The sequence below is a fragment of the Parasteatoda tepidariorum genome, chromosome 6, assembly GCF_982258835.1.
Source record: "Parasteatoda tepidariorum strain Cologne lab strain chromosome 6, Ptep-v5.0, whole genome shotgun sequence".
NCBI lineage: Eukaryota > Metazoa > Arthropoda > Arachnida > Araneae > Theridiidae > Parasteatoda > Parasteatoda tepidariorum.
Window position 1 is genome coordinate 18,593,941 of NC_141760.1, and position 21,917 is coordinate 18,615,857.

At 26.7% G+C, this 21,917-nt stretch overlaps 2 protein-coding genes across 3 annotated transcripts; one reads left to right on the forward strand and one right to left on the reverse strand.

The window, feature by feature from the left end:
• Nucleotides 1–2,333: 2,333 nt before the first annotated feature.
• On the reverse strand, nucleotides 2,334–13,941 carry LOC107454087 (AP-1 complex subunit sigma-2). Of its 2 annotated transcripts, none has more exons than XM_016071142.4 (6): nucleotides 13,697–13,941; nucleotides 13,427–13,605; nucleotides 11,260–11,368; nucleotides 9,644–9,781; nucleotides 8,026–8,081; nucleotides 2,334–4,605 (listed from the first exon to the last, which is right to left on the reverse strand). In XM_016071142.4, exons 1-5 carry the CDS (start codon nucleotides 13,697–13,699, stop codon nucleotides 8,037–8,039), a joined length of 474 nt encoding a protein of 157 aa, XP_015926628.1. In that variant the 5' UTR covers nucleotides 13,700–13,941; the 3' UTR covers nucleotides 2,334–4,605; nucleotides 8,026–8,036. The 2 variants fall into 2 exon arrangements, with proteins under 2 accessions (XP_015926628.1, XP_071035034.1); XM_071178933.2 differs by lacking the exon at nucleotides 2,334–4,605 and adding an exon at nucleotides 5,684–6,414.
• Nucleotides 13,942–14,191: 250 nt separating this feature from the next.
• Nucleotides 14,192–21,616, forward strand: RfC38 (replication factor C subunit RfC38). Its single transcript, XM_016071149.4, has 8 exons — nucleotides 14,192–14,467; nucleotides 15,445–15,650; nucleotides 16,606–16,703; nucleotides 18,388–18,569; nucleotides 18,660–18,796; nucleotides 19,535–19,633; nucleotides 21,111–21,180; nucleotides 21,273–21,616. Exons 1-8 carry the CDS (start codon nucleotides 14,378–14,380, stop codon nucleotides 21,459–21,461), a joined length of 1,071 nt encoding a protein of 356 aa, XP_015926635.1. The 5' UTR covers nucleotides 14,192–14,377; the 3' UTR covers nucleotides 21,462–21,616.
• The last annotated feature ends 301 nt before the right edge of the window (nucleotides 21,617–21,917 follow it).

Sequence of the window (21,917 nt, forward strand, 5' to 3'; positions counted from 1 at the left end):
TGCCCTAGTTCAATGGAGACTCTTCAAATGCCCAGTGGCAAAAAATGAAATGCAAGTAGACTGTTCTCATATAGTTGGCAAAGAATATACATAAGGGAAGAAGTCTAGCTTTCGTAGGCATAATGTAATCCAGTCCCCCAAGGTTTGGTGTGGTCCCTGTGTATGAAGGAAAAAACAATATTTAGAGGCACAGCAGCTAAGTTCTAGAAACTGGTTTCCACCCAACCACTATTTTGGTTGGGGGGAAGAAGAAAAGTTTTCTCTTTTCATTTATCATTGATCTCTTCTACATTTTTACAGTATTAATAAACCGTGCTGAACTGTTAATAAAGATATTCTTTTGAGAAACCATTTATATTATCAATGTTGATTAAATCTGCTAAGACATTTTGACATAGAAAGAATAAAAAGGCGGTTTGAGACGTGCCCATCAACTATGCATTTAGAATTGCCCAACAACCAGTTCACAGGTGACGTACCTCCTGACAGTCACTTTGCTTCTTAGGAACATGTGCTGGGTCTTAACATATGATGCTCTGTTAAATCTGAGTATGTTGCTTACCTTGTAAGTTGTTTTTCTGATATAACATACCAAACAGAGCAGTTCCCCGCGACATATTCTAAGATTCGAACTTGTTTTCCTTTCTATATTCTTTGTAGTTTGACCCGAGGTTATTTCTCGAATACCACAAGAAAGGCATTCAACAGGTCTATTAGTGTAAAAATTAAAATTTTCATATACAGAACTGTTGGTGCAGAAATTATCATATAAATTATATTAGTATACGATTAAAAATGTAAGAATCTTTATAACAAAAGTGTATGACATTTTTAAATAATTGAATTCACAAGACTTGCCAGACGTATATATTTTTGAACCCAATGGATTTTTTAATTAAGAATGTTGTGTGAAGAAGGTAGGTGGTAAATTTGTTTAGGCGCTTTTTCAATCAGCCTGGTTATACGACAACAAGCTGGTGTTTTCGAAAAGTTGTTTTGGTTAGCCTTACATAGCAGATGGTATGCAGTGTTTGCTAAGATTGTTTAGTCTGTAGTAATTATTTTGTAAATTACCATACTTATTTAAGAACTGGAAAAAAAATATTGTAATCAATCCAGGTGTAAGTATTATTTTGAAACTTAATATTAAACTTACCACTACCATAATTATACTCCAGTAGTGTTTGAAAATGTAATAAGAGTGTCTTGTCAAGTTCAAATGAACAAAAAAAAATCACCATTCCAAAATTTTTATTTTTAACATATTAAATGACTAGATGCCAAGATATACGTAAAACAATGATAACATACTGTATATTTACAAGAATATAATAGGTCTAAGCCAGTACATGAATACAAAAGTTAAATAAGCTGCGTTTACCAGTTTACATAAAAATGAAATGATTTTAAATATAAATAACATTTATAAAAATGACATTTAATTCTAAAATATGTAGAAATACCAATATTTTAGACATTAACAACGATATCAGTATTCATCCTTAATATGCAGAAAGCTTTACTCATTTAATTAATAACTAATGAGTTGCAAAAACTTATACATTTCTTTAATTATATTTTGTGCTGAACCATGACTGCTAATACTGAGAATGAAGATGAAGCAAAGCAACTGATAACAAATGTTTAGTGTTTAATCATAATGAAATTTGTGCGTTTTAAAATGAGAGGTGTTGCTATTCCTTATAAAAGAATTAAAGAAATAGTTTGGGACGGGTTATCTTGTCAAGAAATAAAGTACGATTTCTCCAAAATACACATCTTGAAAAAAATATATAATGTTTATTACAAATTATAGTCTTACTATTTTTTTTTATGGGAAAAAGTAAAACTAGATTTTTTTCAAACATATTCAACAAATCTTATTAATAGAATTAACGAAGTATTCTTCATTCATGCTGTTAAATTTTTTATTCCGATTAATTACAATTTAAATTAAAGAATTAGTATTAATTAAAGTTCATGACCATCATAAAATTATTAATTACTTCTAAAAAATATATACACCAAAAAAAATCTTTATGGAACCTTTTCTTTTTAATCTGCAAAACTTTATTATTAAATTAAAATAAAAATTGGAAGAAACTTTCTCCATTAAACTAGTCACTACAGCACCCATATTGTGTTTTTTGAAATATCATAAGCTGCTTTAAATTTAATTTGCTATTCCTCTTAAAATCACAAGCAACAGCAGCTGTACTAAGAAATTATAAAAATAAATTAGACTGAAGGTTATTTCCAAAAAAATGGTATACATATCTCTTACTTTTATAAATTTAATAAATATAATGTACAAATAACAAGTGGTCACATCCTTTGGTAAAAGTAACTTTTTTTATTAAATTTGTATAATTCAAAACATTTAAAAAAAATTATGTAATGTAAAAGGATTCACACATGAAGTATATAGTGATTATGAAATTCCAAAAGATAAAAATAGAAATATACAAATAAAATTCAGAATGCCTGAAAACTAATTGTCAGTCTTAATTATTTTTAAATTTGTTGCAAACTACTTTCAAAACTTACTGTCCTGTCATGCAACACTGCACAAACAATAGCTGTTCGCTAGATCAGTGATTCTCAACCTTTTTATACCCAAAAATTGAAAAATGCTGTATGGAATATATGGCGAAAGACATACTAAAATAAAGAATACTTGTACATGCTGGTCACAAAAACTAAGGGAAAAAATATTCCCCAATAATATATGATTTTATATAAATTTTGACTAATTTTATCAAATCTTCCTGATTTTTAAAAATGGTTGCATAACAGTATTATCATTAATTTATCAGTTATGTCTTACTCTTAAAAATAAAATTAATTAAAAACACATATCCTTACTAAAGAAACGGAAAACAAATTTATATATATATATATATATATATATATGCACACACACAACAAGACCTATATATTTGGAAAAAATATTGGATTATTAGGTACTTCAAACTCAAATTAATGTATTTTCCTAGACTTTTTGTGTATTTTAACTAAATTCTCTGTGGCAACCTTCTTGTATAGGCCTTGGACTAAAATAAACAGGATGATTGTTTAAGTTACCTTGGTCTATTTATATATTAGAATTTATATGAAATTTCCATTATATTTACTCTATTGTATCATTCCATTTATATGAAAGCAGTAAAAATATAATAAAAAAATATGGAAAATAGAATATTAATATTGCACTTCAGGTAAAGTAAAAGGGGACTCATTAGGAGGCACATGAAGTTACATTATTCCTTTTAATGACATTTAATAAATTACTTTTAATTATTTATAATGCATATTTTTAAGCATTGCAAAGGTAGCCAAGCTTATTACTGGATTCTTACATTTAATTTAAAATTTGGCTAGAAAGAAATTGAAGAGCCCATCTCAACGAAACTTCCAAATTCAACCATCATTGTGAAGATTATTTTTGATAACTCTCCCTAACTGCATAAAAACTGGTTGAGAATCCTTGCTCTAGATAACATTATATTAAAATGACAACAAAAGGAAGAATAAAAAGTAAAGCAATAATTGCAAAGTGTATTGAAATTTGACATATTTAAATTATGCATTTATATATAGAACATAGAAAATTAATTCAAAAAATCAGCGTACAACAGTCTCCTTTTACAATGTATACATTTTTGATAGATACATTGAAATAAGTAAATTAACACACTATTCTAAACATTCAACATTTCCTTTTCATTAATATAAAAGACATTATTTACACATATTGATTATTTTTTTAAATTTGGCATCAATAATTAGTCCAGAAAATTAACACCAACAATACATTTAACGAAATAGACCCATTGCTAAAAATAAATTTAAAAAAAAAATAGTATTGCTGCTATATAAGTCACACTACAATTTGAAGATCACAGTTCAATAGTAATAATAATATACTACTATTTTTGTGCAATTTAGCACCTGAATTGGAAGAACACATTCATTTACCAAAATGTAATTAAAACATATCATATTTATCTTGATTTTTTTCACAATATATCCTTCAGTGAGCTCAATATTTTTTAAATCTATCGATAGTCTTAAAATTTTTCAAAATACTTAACATAAAAAAAATCTTTTTACAAACAGGTTTGTGAACATATAAATTTATTTGTGATGCTCATTTTGTTTTGAAAATGTAATCACAGGCAAACACTGAAGATAAGAGTATCTGGAGTGGATGAACACTATACGAGTATCATTTTTAGAGAAAGTGTCCTAAAATACAGAGAGTCCAAAAGAGCATGGAAATAGTCAAAAATCTTAAATAAAAATACACATAGGACCAAAAAACTATAAATATATGGGTGAAATATTTTTTAAAAGTTGCATTCAGTGATACTAAATAAGATCCCAGCCTAAAAGGGTGGGGCAGAGGTAAGTTTGTTGTCAAAAGATAGATATTTTTTTCAAAATATCACGATTTTTTTTCCTTTTTGACGTGTATTTTTTTTTTACCTATCTCCATTTTAAACAATTGGTACCCCATTTTCATTTTGTAATTACCATCTGTAAACCAAAATGGAAAAAACTTGTAAATCAAATAGTGACACTATTTTTCTGAAGATTCCAAAGCTGCAATAAAAAAATAGAGGTTTTTATTTAAGATTTTGAAGTTTCGTCCACCCCATCCCAGGAAGAGAATGTGGGTAGTCGCATTTATTATAGAATGTATCTTTTGAAAATATTTCACTCTTGTATTTTCATATTTTTTATATATTTGACCCTTGCAATACGTTACAGACACCTTGTATAGACAGCTATGATGATACATGTCACAGAAGGGGGCAATTGATAGGGTCTGGATGTATAATAGCAACCCATTTAATGAATATACCTGGATTTTAAATTGGGTTTTTCAATGCTTAAATAATACATTCCAATTAGTACCTATGAGACTTGATATATCTATAATATGGATTCTTATCCTTAAAAAATTTTTTTAACTATAAACTATAGGGGGGGAAATATAGTGTTAAGAAAAAGACAGTTGTAAGTGTAAATGACAATAACAGTTGGTTTTAAAACTTTGTATTGGCAATTTAATCTGGTTTATTTTTATTTAATAATTATTGTTATATAATAATTATGTTATAAGTTACCTCATTACATTTAAATGTTGAAAATAAAAGTAAAGAGAACATTTAAAGGGCTGTAACATTCCAGTATTATTTTTGTTATAAAATTATAACATGCCAAGTAGGTTGCCAATGAGTTAAAATTAAGAAACACCAGAAAAGTTCAAATAACATGTAATATCACTGTTGTTAAAAACAAAATGTAAAATTAAAATATTGTACACTTTTTCTTATTTTATGAATGAATATTGCAAATTATGCACTTTGTATGAACGTTTTATATCATAAAAGTGATCTATAAAAGTGATTTTTCATTAATTAACAATAGAAATAAATAAAATGTATAAAAATTGAAATGGAATGGAAGCCATGGAAAAAATATCACATACTATACATTATACAACAAATCATACTTTGAGATTAAATTTTATAGTTACAATAAAAATAGTAATAACACTGTTTTATTACAGTATAACCTCAAAAATCTGGACTACTCGGGTGTTTTGTTCCAATAGAAATGTCAAAGTTACAGGATTAAAATTATTTCATTGAGAACCCATGTGGTTTTTCCTTCATTTTTTTTTTTTGGCAGTTACTTTTTGAATTTACATAGTTTTTAAAAACTTTATATAAACTTAATACAATATTAAAATACTCTGAATCTTGAGATATGCTATTGAGTAATCCTTTCTCTAATGTGCTCTTATCGTGATGATTAAATCACAATGCCACAACACATATCTGCATTGTTTTTTAAATTCAAATATTTTTTTAGAAAATGTTACTACAACACATAAATTTTGAGTTGTGCAATTAAGTTATAACTTTTTTTGAGAAATTCAATTTCATTATAAATGAGAATAGCTTTTCAATAATTTTGGTGGCATTTATTGCTACTAACTTCATATATTTTTTAAAATTTTGCTATTTTTCATCAACAAAAAAATTTTGAAACGAACTTGTGATCGTGACTATAATTACTAAGTAAAACCACACTCTATAGGCAATGATTTCATTGCAAATACAAATCGTTTTGTCGATTGTTTTTTCATCAGTTGTTGAGAAAAATTTCCACACCATTTATAAAATCTATTTTTGATACAATATTATTGCATGCAAAATTCCCCATTTTTCTTCTAATTTAAAACTGATTTTGATAACTTTTTTCTTGTTAGAATTCGAAAAAAATTCTCCAAAATTTTCGAGGCATCAGGATTTAGAAGAATTTTTGAGGTCACAAATACATAAATTTTTTTATTCTAGTATGGTAATCAACAACTTTTTTTATTGATTTTCTAAATTTAATCTGTAATAAAAAAAAAGAAGTCATATTTAAAAATAATCATAGCAAAAAGACAGGACAAGAAAAATTCAGTGTGGTTGGATTGCAGTGTTGAAGAAGCAGATTTCTAATATTGCAATGTAGATAATCCTGATTTTTTGAGAAATTGAATTAAGAACGACATTATCACTATAATTCAAATATTTTGATTATTAGAAGCAGGTCTGGCACTATTTATTTCGATCAATGAAGGTTCTACTGCAATAAAAAGGGAACCATAACATCTCAAATTTAGTGTGAATATTTGTGTCTTTTTCACTATGAATACATAAACAGCAAGATATCTAAAGGTCTTGCAGGATACTATCTGTTCACTGAAAATCTCACTTAAAACTTTAATTTGTTCAAAAGAGTAAAGAAACATTTGTTTTGTCAAAAATATAGGTAAGATGTCTTGAAAATTGTTTTAGATAGCATTATAAACCTATTTATAACTTTATCATAAATGAAAGATTTCATATTTGATTGGATTATTTTTTGAGTATCCAATTTGGTACTATAGGGAAAAAATAGGTTATTCCAGAATATTTATTTAAAAATAAGCTGGAATCCTCATCCAGAAGAAAGATTTAACTAAACACATAGACTAAAGTTAAAAAAATAATTAAAAGATTCAATTTGTTTTAGACCTTCCTACACTTTTTTAAATTTGATGCACACATAGCTTGGGAATAAAATTATAAATATTTACATAAAAAAGGAAACTTTTTAAATGATAACAACCAACAACCAAATAATCAAACACATGGAAAAAATGCATAAAACTTATCCTTGATCACATAAAAGAATAAATTCCTTTTAAAGAAATTTTACATAATGTATTGCTTTCTTAGCTGCATTTGTTTTGAAAACACAAAATGTATACATAAATAGGAAGTGAAAATACAATGTTTTGTAGAAATAAATTATTCTACTACTAATTTCTTGATAAATATGCCTTCATTAAAAAAAAAATCTAAATTATTGTATTTTTATTTTTACTTATAAAGCCATGCTTTTCATTTAATTTGAGAATTATATTATTGAGTACATCCATCAAACAGTAAACATTTCCAAATAAATACAGTTTCATTTTAAACATACTGAGCTTAAAACATTTAAAGAATTTATATGCAAGAACAAAGTATTGTTTAAAACTTAATTTTGTTCAAATCTAAATTTTTTTTTTTTGAAAAATAAATTACGATTATTCTTCTTAACATTTAATGACATGTTATTCTATAAATAAAATATAATTACGTTTCTAATTATTTTAATAGGATTGCAGATAATACTCTTTTCACAAATCACTATTTCCATTAGATAGTTATTATTTTAAAAAATATATATAAACCATTTTTAAAAAATTATGTTAATTAACACAAATTACCTAGTTAATGACTTGAGATCGGTAGTAAATATTGTTGCTTGGTACTAAGTTCAAAACAGTTTTAAAAGTATGTTTTTCACAAAAACTTTTTGAAATATATCATGATTTACAGGATTTTATATAAAAATGCAAAAAAAAAAAAAAATTTATAGTTTTAAATCATGAAAACTTAAACTAGTGAAAACTAAAATTATAATTTTTCTCACTTATAAGTCAATTACACAAGTCCAAATTCTTTAAGAGCACCTTCCACAGCTTCATCCTTTATATCCAAAAAAATGAAATAATTAATATTTACTATGGTATCTCTATAAAATATGTAAAACGTTAAAATGTACAGGTCAAAAGAGAGCCCTGAAGGAATAATATCAATACTGTACACGACTATCAAAAGAAGTAAAAGGATAATTTATAATTAAACAAGATTTTACTATGAAAAATAACTCATTAAAATAAGGGAAAAGTCCTATGAAACCCAAAAGATTACAATTACAACAACAACAAAAGTAATGTGTAGTAGAATAATTTCTAACAGTAAGCAATTTTGTCAAAAACTTTATTATATACAAGCAATTCTCAATTATCTCCTTCGCTCTCACTCAAAAGAGGAATTTTACAACTCTTATTTTGAGACTTAACTTTTAATCTGAAATATTTTAAATTAAATTTATTAAAGTTATAGAAGAAATTAATTGCAGCTCATGTTATCAGCAATTGGAAAAATCAATCAATAAATAAATAAAAAAGGTAATTACCAAGCTAGTAAATGTAATTGTGTTTAACCATACATTATTATTTTGATAAAATATTTAAGTATTGCTTAATTTTTCCCTTTTATATAGTATAAGGTAGATTTTGGAAAATAAGGGACCTTAAAACCCAGGACAAATTTCTTGGTTTCTTTCTGCTTAAAATAGGCTCTTATTTAAAATATGAATTCTCTAACTCTTAATCCATATCTATTAATCAATATAATTATTCTATCAAATGAAAGATAAAAACAAAGAATTTCAAAGCAGTAAAAAGAATTTATCTTTGAATAATCAAGGCTTTTAATTAGGACTGATCATCAGTAAAAACAAAGCATCAAGTAAAAATAAAGATGTAATAAGGTATTCAGGAATTATATATTAAATCTAATCCATAAATATAGCTTGCAACTAACATGCAATTAATTAAAACCTTTTCCACAAAGAATGAAATAATATTGATTTAAATATCTCAAAAAAATGTGATGTGTCGTTAATAGTTTAGGAAATTGATCATTATTAATATTATTATTAATATTTAACTATATTGCTCAGAAAGATATGAAAATCCTAACCCTTTTCTTTATTTCACAGTCAGAATGCAAAGTTCTAATTCTTGGAATTCCAGCCCTTACCCGAATAAAATCCTATTTTAACATTTCAATATCCAGGTTTCTGTATCTATTTTTTACAAACACTGGCTACACCTCAAAATTAGAATGGTAGTGCTTTCAATGCTTAACAATCACATATATTTAAAGTTAGGCTATTACTTCACCCATGTGCTAATTCTTTATTTCATATTTACTTATTTTTGTCCCTATAATGTATTTTGGTATATTTGCCAGGTTACAGCAAATAAAAGGAATCACTGATATATAAATATAATAGAAACATTTTTTTAAAGTATATGTTGTAATAAATTTACAATAAAAATACGAATGTAGAAATTCTTGTCAGTGCACTAATATTAGAAATTGAATAAAATAAATAAACATATAAATAATTATAATCAAAATGTTGCATTGCTATTAATTTTCAAAATACATTTCAAATATATATTATTCTACACTACCTCTTGAAGCAAATCTTGAGCAGCTATGGCTTTTAAAACATTCTTTTTGCTAGTTTCTTGAACTTCACCCCCAAGTAATAATTCATCAAGAATAAAATAGGCTTTCTCAAAATTGAAAATAATATCTAATTCACAAACCTGGAAAAAAGAGTAGTTGTATATATTATATCATAAAATAAATTCCAAATTTAACTAAAATATTTAGAGTAGATAATTTCTATGACTTCCTCCCATTGTATATAAAATTTAAAAACATAATTGAAACAGCTTTGCTCTATTAAAAAGATTTTTAAAAATAAATCATTTTTATAGAAAGTAGTGGGGAAAGTTAAATGAGCATGAGGGTCCTTTTCAGACAGAGAAAATATTTTGTTTTCATGTTAACTTACAAATAATTATATCAACACAGATTTCTTATTTATTAAGAGACCAGCAAATATTTTTTTATTTCATTTTTTCATTGAAATGAGTTCTACTAAAGCCAGATGCCAAATTTTAAATTTTAAGATTGTACAAGTATTTAAAATTTTTCTTAAGCTTCCAAATATTTTAAAAAATAATATTTCATTTAATTAAAAACTATATACAGTAGGGAACCGATTATCCGGAACGATCGGGACCATCGCTATTCCGGATAACTGATTTTTCCGGATTTCTGAATCGCTAAAAAAAGCCGTTTTTTTTATTGTTAAACCCAACTAAAAAAAAATTTTTTTTTTTTTGGAAATAATCTTAAAAAGAAGAAAAAACGATGGAGTAATACACTAATGATTATTTCCAAAATGATGGTAAGGTAAACATCTTTCGAAAAAAGAAAGAAAAATCCTAAAATCTTATGAGGAAAAAAATTTTTATTTTTTTTAAAATGGCGGGAAAATTTATCGAATTTCGTTCCGGTTTTTTGGTTTTCCGGTTTTCTGATTTCCGGATAACGGGTTCTGTACTGTACACAATATAAAAAAAAATTAAAAGAATAATGGAAACTATATTGGAAATATATCTCCATCCAAAGAATTCCGTTTCGGGCCACTGTGTTCTTGGCTAAGGCTATCCAGTCTGTTATTGGAATAGTTTAAATTCTTTTTCCAGACAGTTACTCCACTTAAAATGTAGGTTTTCCTCTCTTTTGAGCAAGAATGGTTTGGCCAATAAAATTTTCTCAGTGGCTCAACGGCCCTGACAAATTTTCCATAAGATAAAAAAATATATATATAACAGTTAACTTTTAGTCATTAGGATTTCAGGAAACATATCACTTTATTTATTCTTCTTTTTACAGGTTTTGAATTTAAATGAATGATAAAAGAAAATAATAAAAATACTTATAATATCACTTATTCATGGTACTTAAGAGCGTAGATCTTAATTTACTTAATCTCTCAGCTTCAATTTTTTAGGTGCTTTGGCATCCTGGATTTAAACCTTTGCTTAGAATATCTACATTAAAAGAGAGGTGGGACAAAATAACTGGGCTATATTTTGAACCTGAAGAAAATTAAACAATCTTTTAAACACCTTAATCTAGAATTTAGATATTTAAAGAAATAAAATAATACGAACTTGAAATGTCTGTAAAGCTAACAATTTTCAAAATAAATAAATTAAATGAAACTTACACTGCCAAAATATTTATCAAGAAGTTCCACATATCTATGAATTATTTCCAAAGTTAGAAGTTCATTGTCACACTGTTCCACTGCACAGCAAAAATATAGACTTGCATACCTACAAGAAAACTAGATCTATTAATAAAAATAAATAAATATAATAAAAAATCCTTTTCAAGGGACAACAAAAAACTCAACATATAGAGGGTGTTGTTATTAATAAATTATGTTAACAATAACAATAATATATATACAACATTCAAACTAAAATAGCATGGAAGAAATAAATTATTAATTGTGCTATGTAAGTTAGTTGTGCCAGTTATTAGTTATATATCTATGCAAATTATTTTGTTATGTGAGCCATATTATCTTAACTTAATAAACAAACATGTACATAAGCATATGGAGATGTACTAAACTGTTTAGTAACATTTCATTCTGAGTAGGCAATACTATTTTTAAAGACGATCTATTTAATAATGAAAGCTGATGGTTTAACTGTGTTTATGCTACCCAAAAATATTAAATTACTTAAAATTTTAACATTTCTTTCAAAACAATGCAATTATAGATAAATTTTCAACTTCTGTTATCATTCTTTTGTTCTTTTATTTTGCTTATTGACTTTGCAGGGGTCTGTCTAGGTTTTTTTGAAAGGTAGCTATTTTGTGAAAATTTAGACATAATTTGTGAAAAATAAAAAATGATATTAAAAAATCAATACAAAAACATGGTAAAAATATAGATTTATTGTTTCTTAAGGGATACAAAAATAAAATTTTAAGAAAAAGTATTTTGTGCAACTACTGTTTTTCCTAAAGTTGAATTTGTGAAACTACCGTTTTACCTAAAATTGAATTTGTGAAGGTACCGCTAAACGGTAGTAAATTCGGCCTGGACAGACCCCTGCTTTGTCAACTAAATTTTAAGCCATTGAAGTTGATTTTTCTATAACAATATCTGTTTGAACCTACTACCATTGCCAAGGTGCCAAAAGGATTTTAACCTTGCACAAATTTATTTAAAAAAATGAGTAGTAGAACACCTGGTATTTTTTAAAAATGTGATTGGCAAACACGTGCTAACAGATGAAATCATGATTGGCAAAGATGTGCTGCCTAGACGTTTGAGTAATTCATGATGTGCTCTCTGGGAAACACATGACTCAGATGTTTGGAACTTTCAAACTGTAAAACCATAGATCTAGAGGATTCTCACGGCACCTATGGATGAGTTAATCAAGAGTTGGAAAATTCCAAAGCTCTGAATCACAATTTTAAGAGAAAAAAATATTTTATGACTTATTCCAATGTCTGTAGATTAAAGATAAGTACCCTACCCGAAATTTGTAAAAACTCTGTGATTCTTTTGGCATCAATACAGAACAGAAATTTTTCATAATAAAGTTTTTCAATTGACTATTATAACTTTTCGTTCTAGTTAATTGGGATTTTTCAGTAAACAAATCAAAACTAGCATCATAAGAAATTCAACAGCAGATCCGACGATAGTCTGAGATTACTTTTTGCATCAGCAGAACTAACAATACGAAAAAAATAAAATCCAGTAGATTTTACAAGATAAAATGGATTTTAAATTAAAAATTGTGCAATATAAAAACAATCTGATCATTCAAATGCAAATACTATATCTCAACAATAACTAGTTTAAATTAACTTTAATATTTTCCATTAATGATTAGCAATAGTTAGACTCGAGTAAAAATTGTTAGGGATATTTCCGTATCGTGATCTGTGGCAGCATAATTGCTAAGTCTTGGAAACTTCCAGACAGTTGCAGCAAACATCTACATATTTTTTTTAAAAAAATTTGCAAGTTTAAAATCTATTTGGCACCTTGGCGATTGTAGTTGACGATCATGATACGGAAATATCCATAAAATGCCTTTATGTTAATTTTAGAATTCATAATTTTGAAGATATGCAAATAAGTTTAGAAAGTTTGAATTTAAAAAATTAAAACTTTGGACAGCTTAAATAAAGCTTACTTTTTGAAGCAGCAGTAATATTAATTTAATTATGCAAGCAAGTAATAAATAGAATACAATTTGGTAGTGATTTTCTTAAAAATTTCTCCAATTTTAGAGAAGTTTCTGAAATGCACAGAAATCAGGAGCAAGAAAGTTGACATCTATGTGTTGGGAATTTATTACCTTTTGTACACAATTTTCAATTCTCTCCACTCCAAAAATGAGCACATCTTTGGTTTTCTTGATAGTATTGTGGTCACCAATTCTCTAGTAATTTTCTTTTTAAGTTTATCCGTGTATGCAACATACCACTTTTGAAGTCGTAGCTTCCCTTGACGACTAAATAAAAGCATAAACTGCATCTGAAAAACAAATGAAAATTCATTAATACAAACCAATGCTTTGTGAGAGAGTGAAATATTACACAGATTTTATTCATTTGTAATTCAATACCATTTTGAGTTTGTTAATATACTGTTGACACGATTCAAAACAATAATACGATCAGAAACCACTTCTGCTAGCGGTAAGCTGTCATGTCTAGAAAAATGTTCTAAAATTTATAATTGATACGGCATTGAATGCTTTCAACGATTGAGTTTAATCCGTTCTTTATATCGGCCGTATATTTTATAGATTTAATTCATTTACGAACGAAGTCTCTCAAACAGTGAACTTCAACTGCTTTAATTTTTATTGGAGAGCACCCATTCAATTCATTTCAAGTTAATTTCCTGCTGCTTTTTACAAGAAATAAAAACATTTTCCGAAAATTGAGGATTTTTAACTTTTTTATTTATTTTAAATGAAATTAAAACTTGTGTTAAACCAAACATTATGGTAATTAATGCATAAATTGCTCAGTAGTTCATTTAAACGCATATTTTCAACGTTTAAAACTGTACAAACGTAACAAGTGCATTTAATTTCAAAAAATGCATATATTTAGAACAAAAACGGGTTGACGGTTTTAAAAGATCGGTTTTCTGTTTCAACTCATAAATAACATATTCGTTAACTGTAAAATTGACCAGAGGGAAACCGAACATAAACAAAAGAGAATTTTGTGCTAAAATTTTCTCAACCTACTAGTTTCTTACAGTTCTGAATTTGTAGTATTGAAATTATTACAATATGGGAAGTCTTTGGGTTGACAAACATCGTCCAAAAAATTTATCGCAATTAGATTATCATAAAGAACAAGCAATTCATTTAAAAAAATTAGTAAGTTTGATCATCAAATAAGAATTCAATTTTTGTCTGTAAAATATTAATATCTTCTCGCAGGCAGCATATATTTTATAGAAATGAATTTATTATTGATTGAAAAGCATCAAAATCTAATTTAGTTGACAACTGGCCAGTGACATGCAAGAAATTATAAAGCCTTGTCTAAAGGAAATCAACTCAAAGGGTATAAGGGACTGTTTAAATAATATATAAGCACCCCAAAAAGGGGAGGGGGTTTGTGATTTGCTTTGTTTTGGTTGACAAGAATGAACAATGTTTGCATTTAAAGTATTGAAATCGTTTTATTTTCAAAATTTTTTGAAAGTTGGTAGGAAAAAAAAAGTGGATTTTTAGAAGAAAAAAAAATTTCAGTGGTCAGTTTTGAACAGTAAAGATTCCTACCTATATATATAATGTATTGTCAAAATTCTTATTAAATGAAGGGAAACATAGAATTTGTTTTATGCAAACTTGCACTTTTATTTGAATTTAATAATGCAATCTTTGTTAGAATTAAGTTCAAAATTAGTGCAGTGAAAATTCAAGCAAAGTTGTTGCGAATTTTCAAGCATTAAAATGGGAGGGTGAAGAATTTGGTTATTTCTTCTATCAAAAGGGGAGGCCAGTGTTGGCAAAATTATGCTTATATGATATTTGAATGTCTCCTAACACTTAGTTAAACCTCTGCAAACCAAACCACTGCATTTTTTTTTTTTTTTTTTTTTTTGTATTTAAGTAAAAAGAATCCTTTCGAATCTTAATTGTGGTAGTTTGTGCAAATAGGTACCATACAGAAGGAATTTCTCCTGTTTGCTCCAATTATTGTTATATTTTAAGTTTTTTGCTTGCTGCTCCCTGTGTGTGATCATCAAAAATTAAAGATAATTTTGATGCAGATATCAATTGGAAAATTCCCTTCTTTTTCTTTTGATTTATGACTTATGTAGCCCTGTAAATTTATATTTTAATAGGTAAATAGTGGTGATTTTCCACACATTTTACTATATGGACCACCTGGAGCTGGTAAGAAAACAAGAGTTATGTGCCTGTTGCGGGAACTTTATGGAGCTGGTGTAGAAAAATTAAAAATAGAACATCAAGTATTTGAAACTCCTTCCAGGCGGAAAGTTGAAGTCATAACTATTGCAAGTAACTACCACATTGAAGTCAATCCCAGGTACATGAAAATTTAATTCGTACTGTATTTAGATATCTTTAATAGAAATTTTCATATTAAAGTTGATCTTTTGTTCAAAAAATTAAAAATATTATTTAATATTAATCTGTTTATTATACTCTTAGTTAAAATGTCTTAAATAATCGAAAATGTGCAAAATATTAGAACATATACTGTTTCGAAGAATACGAAAGAAGGAAGATTGAATTTATCATTTTGCTTTGAAGAATTTATTTTTCTGGGTTATCCTTGGCCTTGATTGGTCAAAGCGTTCAGTTGGCTACTTCTGATTAATGAGAGAGAAAAGTTTTCAACAGGCAGCCAACTTTCTGGAATGTTTTGTTTAATTAGGGTGATAGATTACCAAAAAAGATAATGAAATTCGAGTATGGCTACGGCAAAGGTTTTTAGCATTCAATTATTTTTAAAAAATACAAATTTCCCTCTTATTTTGATAGTGAGAGAGAATTAATTTTTGAAATATGCACATGAAATAGTATGAGAGAGTAATTTAAAAATTGCCAAGGATAAAGATCAGTTATTACACATTATGATAGATCTTTATGATGTTAAATGAGGGCCATTTCAAAACTCGGTGTCCTATTCAGAGAGGAAGAACTCCAGTAATAACTATGATATAAAATGAAAATTTCTGTGCTATTAATCCTAATTGTTGGAAGCATTATGCTGTTATGAATGAAGAAATTATTTATTCCAATCTGCTCCAAAAACTGAATTTATTTGTTCCAATACACGTTTTTCTGTTCAAAATCGAATATGACTCCTGTACTCCTGTAATTGTATGAAGTGGTAAAATTTTTAGGTTAATATTTTCACAGCCATAGTATTATCATATGATTTTTAAGTCTTTTGCGCTAAAAACTTTTCATGATAGAATGTTTTTATTTTATTTCATTTCAACTAATTGTAAATGTTATATTTTCTTTTGTTTCAGTGATGTTGGTATCTATGATCGTGTAGTCATTCAAGAACTTTTAAAAACAGTTGCCCAAACACATCAACTTGACAGCCATACACAAAAAGAGTTTAAAGGTAAAGTTGACTAAAAAGTTTCGATATTTCTGAATTAAGTTGAAAATGTAAAATGAAAAGGGGGGGGGGCAGTAAGTAAAGAAAAAAGAAAAAGTAAGCAAATATTTAAAAAAAAAAAAAGAACAAGGTAAAAAGAAATATCAATGTAAAGCTCTCTTAGTAAATGTTATGTTTCTTTTAAATTTAAAAATAATTTTTTGCAGCTATATAGAAAGAATACAAATAAATTTTTAAATTGAAAAAATTGTTTTTTTTTTTTTTTTCCATTGGGAAATTGATAAATATTTACCTTCACTGCATAATTTTTTAATCCTTTTTGTAAATGTTTCAAGTATCTAAAACTAAATTATTTTTTTTAAGTCACAGTACGATATTCTTATGAATAACTGAAATCTGTTTAATTGATCATCTGTCTGATTGACTTTTGTAATCATACCCTAAAGTTGGTAGAAACAACTAAACATCATCTGTTTTTAAGTTAACCACTTGTCTAAACAGATCAACAAATAGTTTCATCATCTATTTAAACAGCACAATGGAAAGAACCTACCCTTTTATTTCATATCATAAATTGATAACTTATGTCTTTTAGAAGACATATCTGCCGTATCTTTTGTTACTCATTAAAATCATGATTTATCTTTAGTTTCAAAATTAATTTTAATGTATTTTGAGGAATACCTGATAACTACCAAGAATTTTTTAAAAAAAGTTTATAATTCAGTGCTTCTAATTCAGATTTTTAGCCACTTTTTGCATCAACAAAACTATTTCTTAAATTGCAGATTGCAATCTTTTAATTTGAAATGATTTTAAACTTTGTATTTTTTTGATCCATACATAATTGATTAAAATGTTATATACAGGCTTACTAAAGTTGTAAATCTAGTAAACTTTTCTTTCTAAATAGGGTTGAAAGTATGAGCTTTTATATTTCTTTTGAAAGAGTAACTAATCATTTTTATGAAATATTTTGTGAATTACAAGGCCTCAACTGATGATTAAAATGTGACAATTTGCTGCTAAAACCAAGGGGAGGCAACAATGACTACTATTTCTTACAGAAAAATGGTGACGAAAATTTATAAAAATACAACTATTTTTCAGGAAAAAAAAAATTTCTGACAAATAGACAAGTCACATGAAAATCAATTATGAGAATATCAGAATTTGAATAGCAACTTAAAAATTGTCTAAAAAGCAATGAATGCTGTCAAAAATGACATTCAAAGTAAACTGCTGAAATTTGAAGAACTTTGTGTAAAAGAAAAATGACTTAAATTTAAGCTGGAATTGTCCCGGTTTGAGCTTGTCACAATGTAATCTCTCATATTTGAAAAATTATGTGGAAATGTGTGTTAAAGATAAAATTGGTGCATTGAAAATCGCAATAAGTGATTACTCAAATACAAAATTTCAAACATACATTTACAATGATATCGTCCTAATTTAAACTTCTTCTACTCCATTTCGCTGAATTTTCCCCTCATTCATTCTTCAACCTTCCTTATTTTCTTTTATCGTAGTCCTATCATCTGATGAGAGGCCTGTTCTTCCCGAAATGCATAGTTACATTATTCTGCAATAAAAAGTCTTTATAAACATTATATGTGTTTTATGCCAGTTTTAATTCTTCATTATTCGATATATATTTTTAACATCTATAAAATGTTTCTTTATATAGTTGTTGTCTTAATGGAAGTTGATAAACTAACAAAAGATGCTCAACATGCACTCAGAAGAACTATGGAAAAGTATATGACAACATGCCGCATCGTCCTATGTTGTAACTCAAGTAGTAAAGTTATACCCGCTATCAGAAGCAGATGTCTTGGTATAAGAGTTGGAGCTCCCACTATAAATGAGGTTCATAAATCAGCACACATTTCTTATTCCTTCTTATCCAATTTTTTGAAAGATTTTTTTTTTTTAAATTTAATTTATTCCCTTTTGTAGATTTCAACCATATTACAAAATATTTGCCGAAAAGAGTGCCTCTCGTTACCCTCTGAACTTGCTCAAAGAATTGCTGAGAAAAGTAACCGGAATTTGAGAAGAGCTATTTTAATGTGTGAGGCTTGTAGAGTCCAACAGTATGTATAATGTTTTTTTAAATTTTTAAAGCAGCTTCGATTGACATTATTTTAATCATGTTTTTATTTTGATCAATTAATTATTTAATATATTGAGTGCTAGTCAAATTTAATTCTCAGAGAATCTTGTATAAAAATTATTATGTGTTCAACTAATATTAAAGATTAAAAGTTTTATTAATGAACTAGATAGTCATTTTTTTCACAATCTTGTTCGATGTAATTATTCTGGTATTTGAAATGTTAATTAGAGTCCTTTAATTTGATGCTAAAAATTATTAATTTCAATATTAATTCATTTTTATTATTAAGCTGTTTATAATGAATATCAAATGGTATGGAAATTAATTATTTACTTAATTATCTTGCAATCAATAAAAAAAAAATTTCTATTAGCTGATATTTCAATGTAGTGAATTCAAAAAGTGCAATGTATGCAAAATTAAAATTCCAATCGAACTTCATTACATGATATTTTTGTACTTATAATGCTCAAACTGATTAAAAAAATTAATTATAATTTTAAAATATTGAACTGTGAATTTTTAAAAATCTATTCAAGAAGTTATTGTCCTGAACCTTAGTATGCACAAAAATCTAGAAATGTGTAACGCATATTGGAAAACTTCTTTAGTCATGTCCTTAAAAACAATATTTTATTAAGCAACAGATTAGACTCTATTGGTATTTTTAAATAATTACGTGAAAAAAATTCTGTTACTTTTTTCCTTTTTTTAGGTATCCATTTTCGGGTGATCAAGACATTGTAGAACCTGATTGGGAAATTTTTCTTAGAGATACAGCTAATTTCATTGTTCAAGAACAGAGTCCTAAAAGGTAAAATTGTGTCAGCACAATTTAATTCTTTTCCAATGAAATTTATTGTAAACTTCCCTTTTGAGCTACAATAATGGTCTACTGATTACTTTCTGAGATCCTTCATTAACATTGATAAGGAACTGTTTATATTTTACTCTAGCACCATAAATGGGGGAAGTAATTTATAATCTGCTTATTTTTGCTGAATAATGCTTCTGTAAAACCTTTAAATCCCTTTATTTTTCTTTTTTTTTTAAACAATTTTAACAAAAAATTTTTAAAAAAATTACATTTCAAATTTGAACTAAAGTTTAAATTTGGGGAAAATATTTCTTCAGTTTTAAAATTTATGAAATAAATTAAAACATCTATTTTAGTTTATATTTTTTATTCCTAATTGCAAGATCAAAAGGCAACTACTGTTACAATTACATAGAATCATACAGAGTTCTCCATAGGAATAAAAAAGGGCAAAGCGCTTCCTCTCTGAAGAGGGTACTTTGAGTTTTGAAAGGACAATAATTTAATATAGTAAAAATTTATCAAAATTATGATGTAATAGTTGAATTGTATCTTCAAAAATTTATAAATTACCCTATTATATTATATTGTTTATATATTTCAAAAAGTAATTCTTTCTCATTATCAAAATAAGATAAAAATTTTAGTTTATAAAAATAATTAAAGCATGTGAAATAGCAATCTCAGTGCTTACTTTTTTTTTTCTTCAAAAAAGTAAACTAGCAAAAATTGAATTAATAAATAACTTGAAAGCTTTTTTCTAACATTTTTAATAACATAAAATAAACATTTAAAGGTATATATATATTTTTTTACAAAAAGGTATTTACTAAAAAAAAAAAAATTTTTAATTATATCCCCCCCCCCTCCCAAAAAAAATCTTCTAAACATTTAACCAGTTGAGAATAATCCTAACAAAGTAAATATTTGTGCTAGTAATCAGAACTAAACCTATAAACAGAGATAATTTTACCAGCATGTAATTATTATTTAAACAGTGAATTTTTTTAAAAATTGAATATGAATAAAAAGGCAGTGTTTTTAAGAGATTGCCGCTTAGTTTCACAAAAAGGTCAAAGGGACATGTTTATGGCGATCAAAAAGTAGTCAGGGTGGGCCGCTCTTAAAAGAACGCTTAGGGAGAACACTGAATCATACATATACAGAGAGAAAAAAATGTAGAGAACAAGAGAAACAGTTGTAGCAATAGTTGAAATTTTGCTTCATGTTAAATTTTTAAAATTTGGTTATTGCAATCAAAGGTAATGAAAAAAAGGGGAAAGGGATATAGAGACTTTATTATGTGAGCATAGGAGGGAGTTTGTAGTTTTTAGATTTTAAGGAATCATCTTCTAAATATATTTTGAGCCATTTTACATAGCATAACATTTATTTGTACTCTTTTTATATTAAAACTTTCAACATAAACATTTTGATTTAAAAAAAAAAACTAAATTATGATTTTATATTTCAGGTTAGCCGAAGTTCGTGCAAGGATATATGAACTTATCTCTCATCTTATTCCAACTGATATAATTTTTAAGGTAAGCTTCTTAAAAGTACTATTTCTTGCTTGATACTTCCAAATATTTTCTCCTAAATTTGAACTTCTATAAATGAGCTGTCCATGTTTCAGGGTCTTCTGAAAGAATTAGTGAACAACTGTGATGGACAATTGAAAGGTGAAGTGACACAACATGCAGCCTTTTATGAACACCGATTGCAACTTGGGAGTAAAGCTATTTATCACATTGAAGCTTTTGTGGCCAAGTTTATGGCTTTGTACAAAAAGTTTTTAGAAGACAATATGGCTGATGTGTATTAAATTAGTCTATTGAAAAACAATATTTAAGAAACGGTTTATTTCAATTGAGATATGTGTAATTTAAATATTAACTGTACAGGTTGATAAATGTATGGAATTTGATAAAACATTGCATATAAATTTTTTTTTTACTAACAATAAATAATTTTCACTTACTTGCATTAAAGTTTATTGACATATTAAAGAACTATTATGTTCACTTTAGACAAAAATTTTAATATTAGAATAGTAATTGGAACCTATTAGAGTAGATTTTTTATCAGTGACTTAGCCGATTGGTGGAAACTTCAACATACTTTTTCTATCTCTGAAGAATCACTTTGGTACTTTTATAAAATAATCAAATATTTGATTGCACAAGTGGGCCAAAATATATGCATATCCTATTTATGGGATTTTAGATTGCACCCCAAATTCTCAAAATGTTGTTGTGAAAAGAAGTTGTAAATAGGTTAA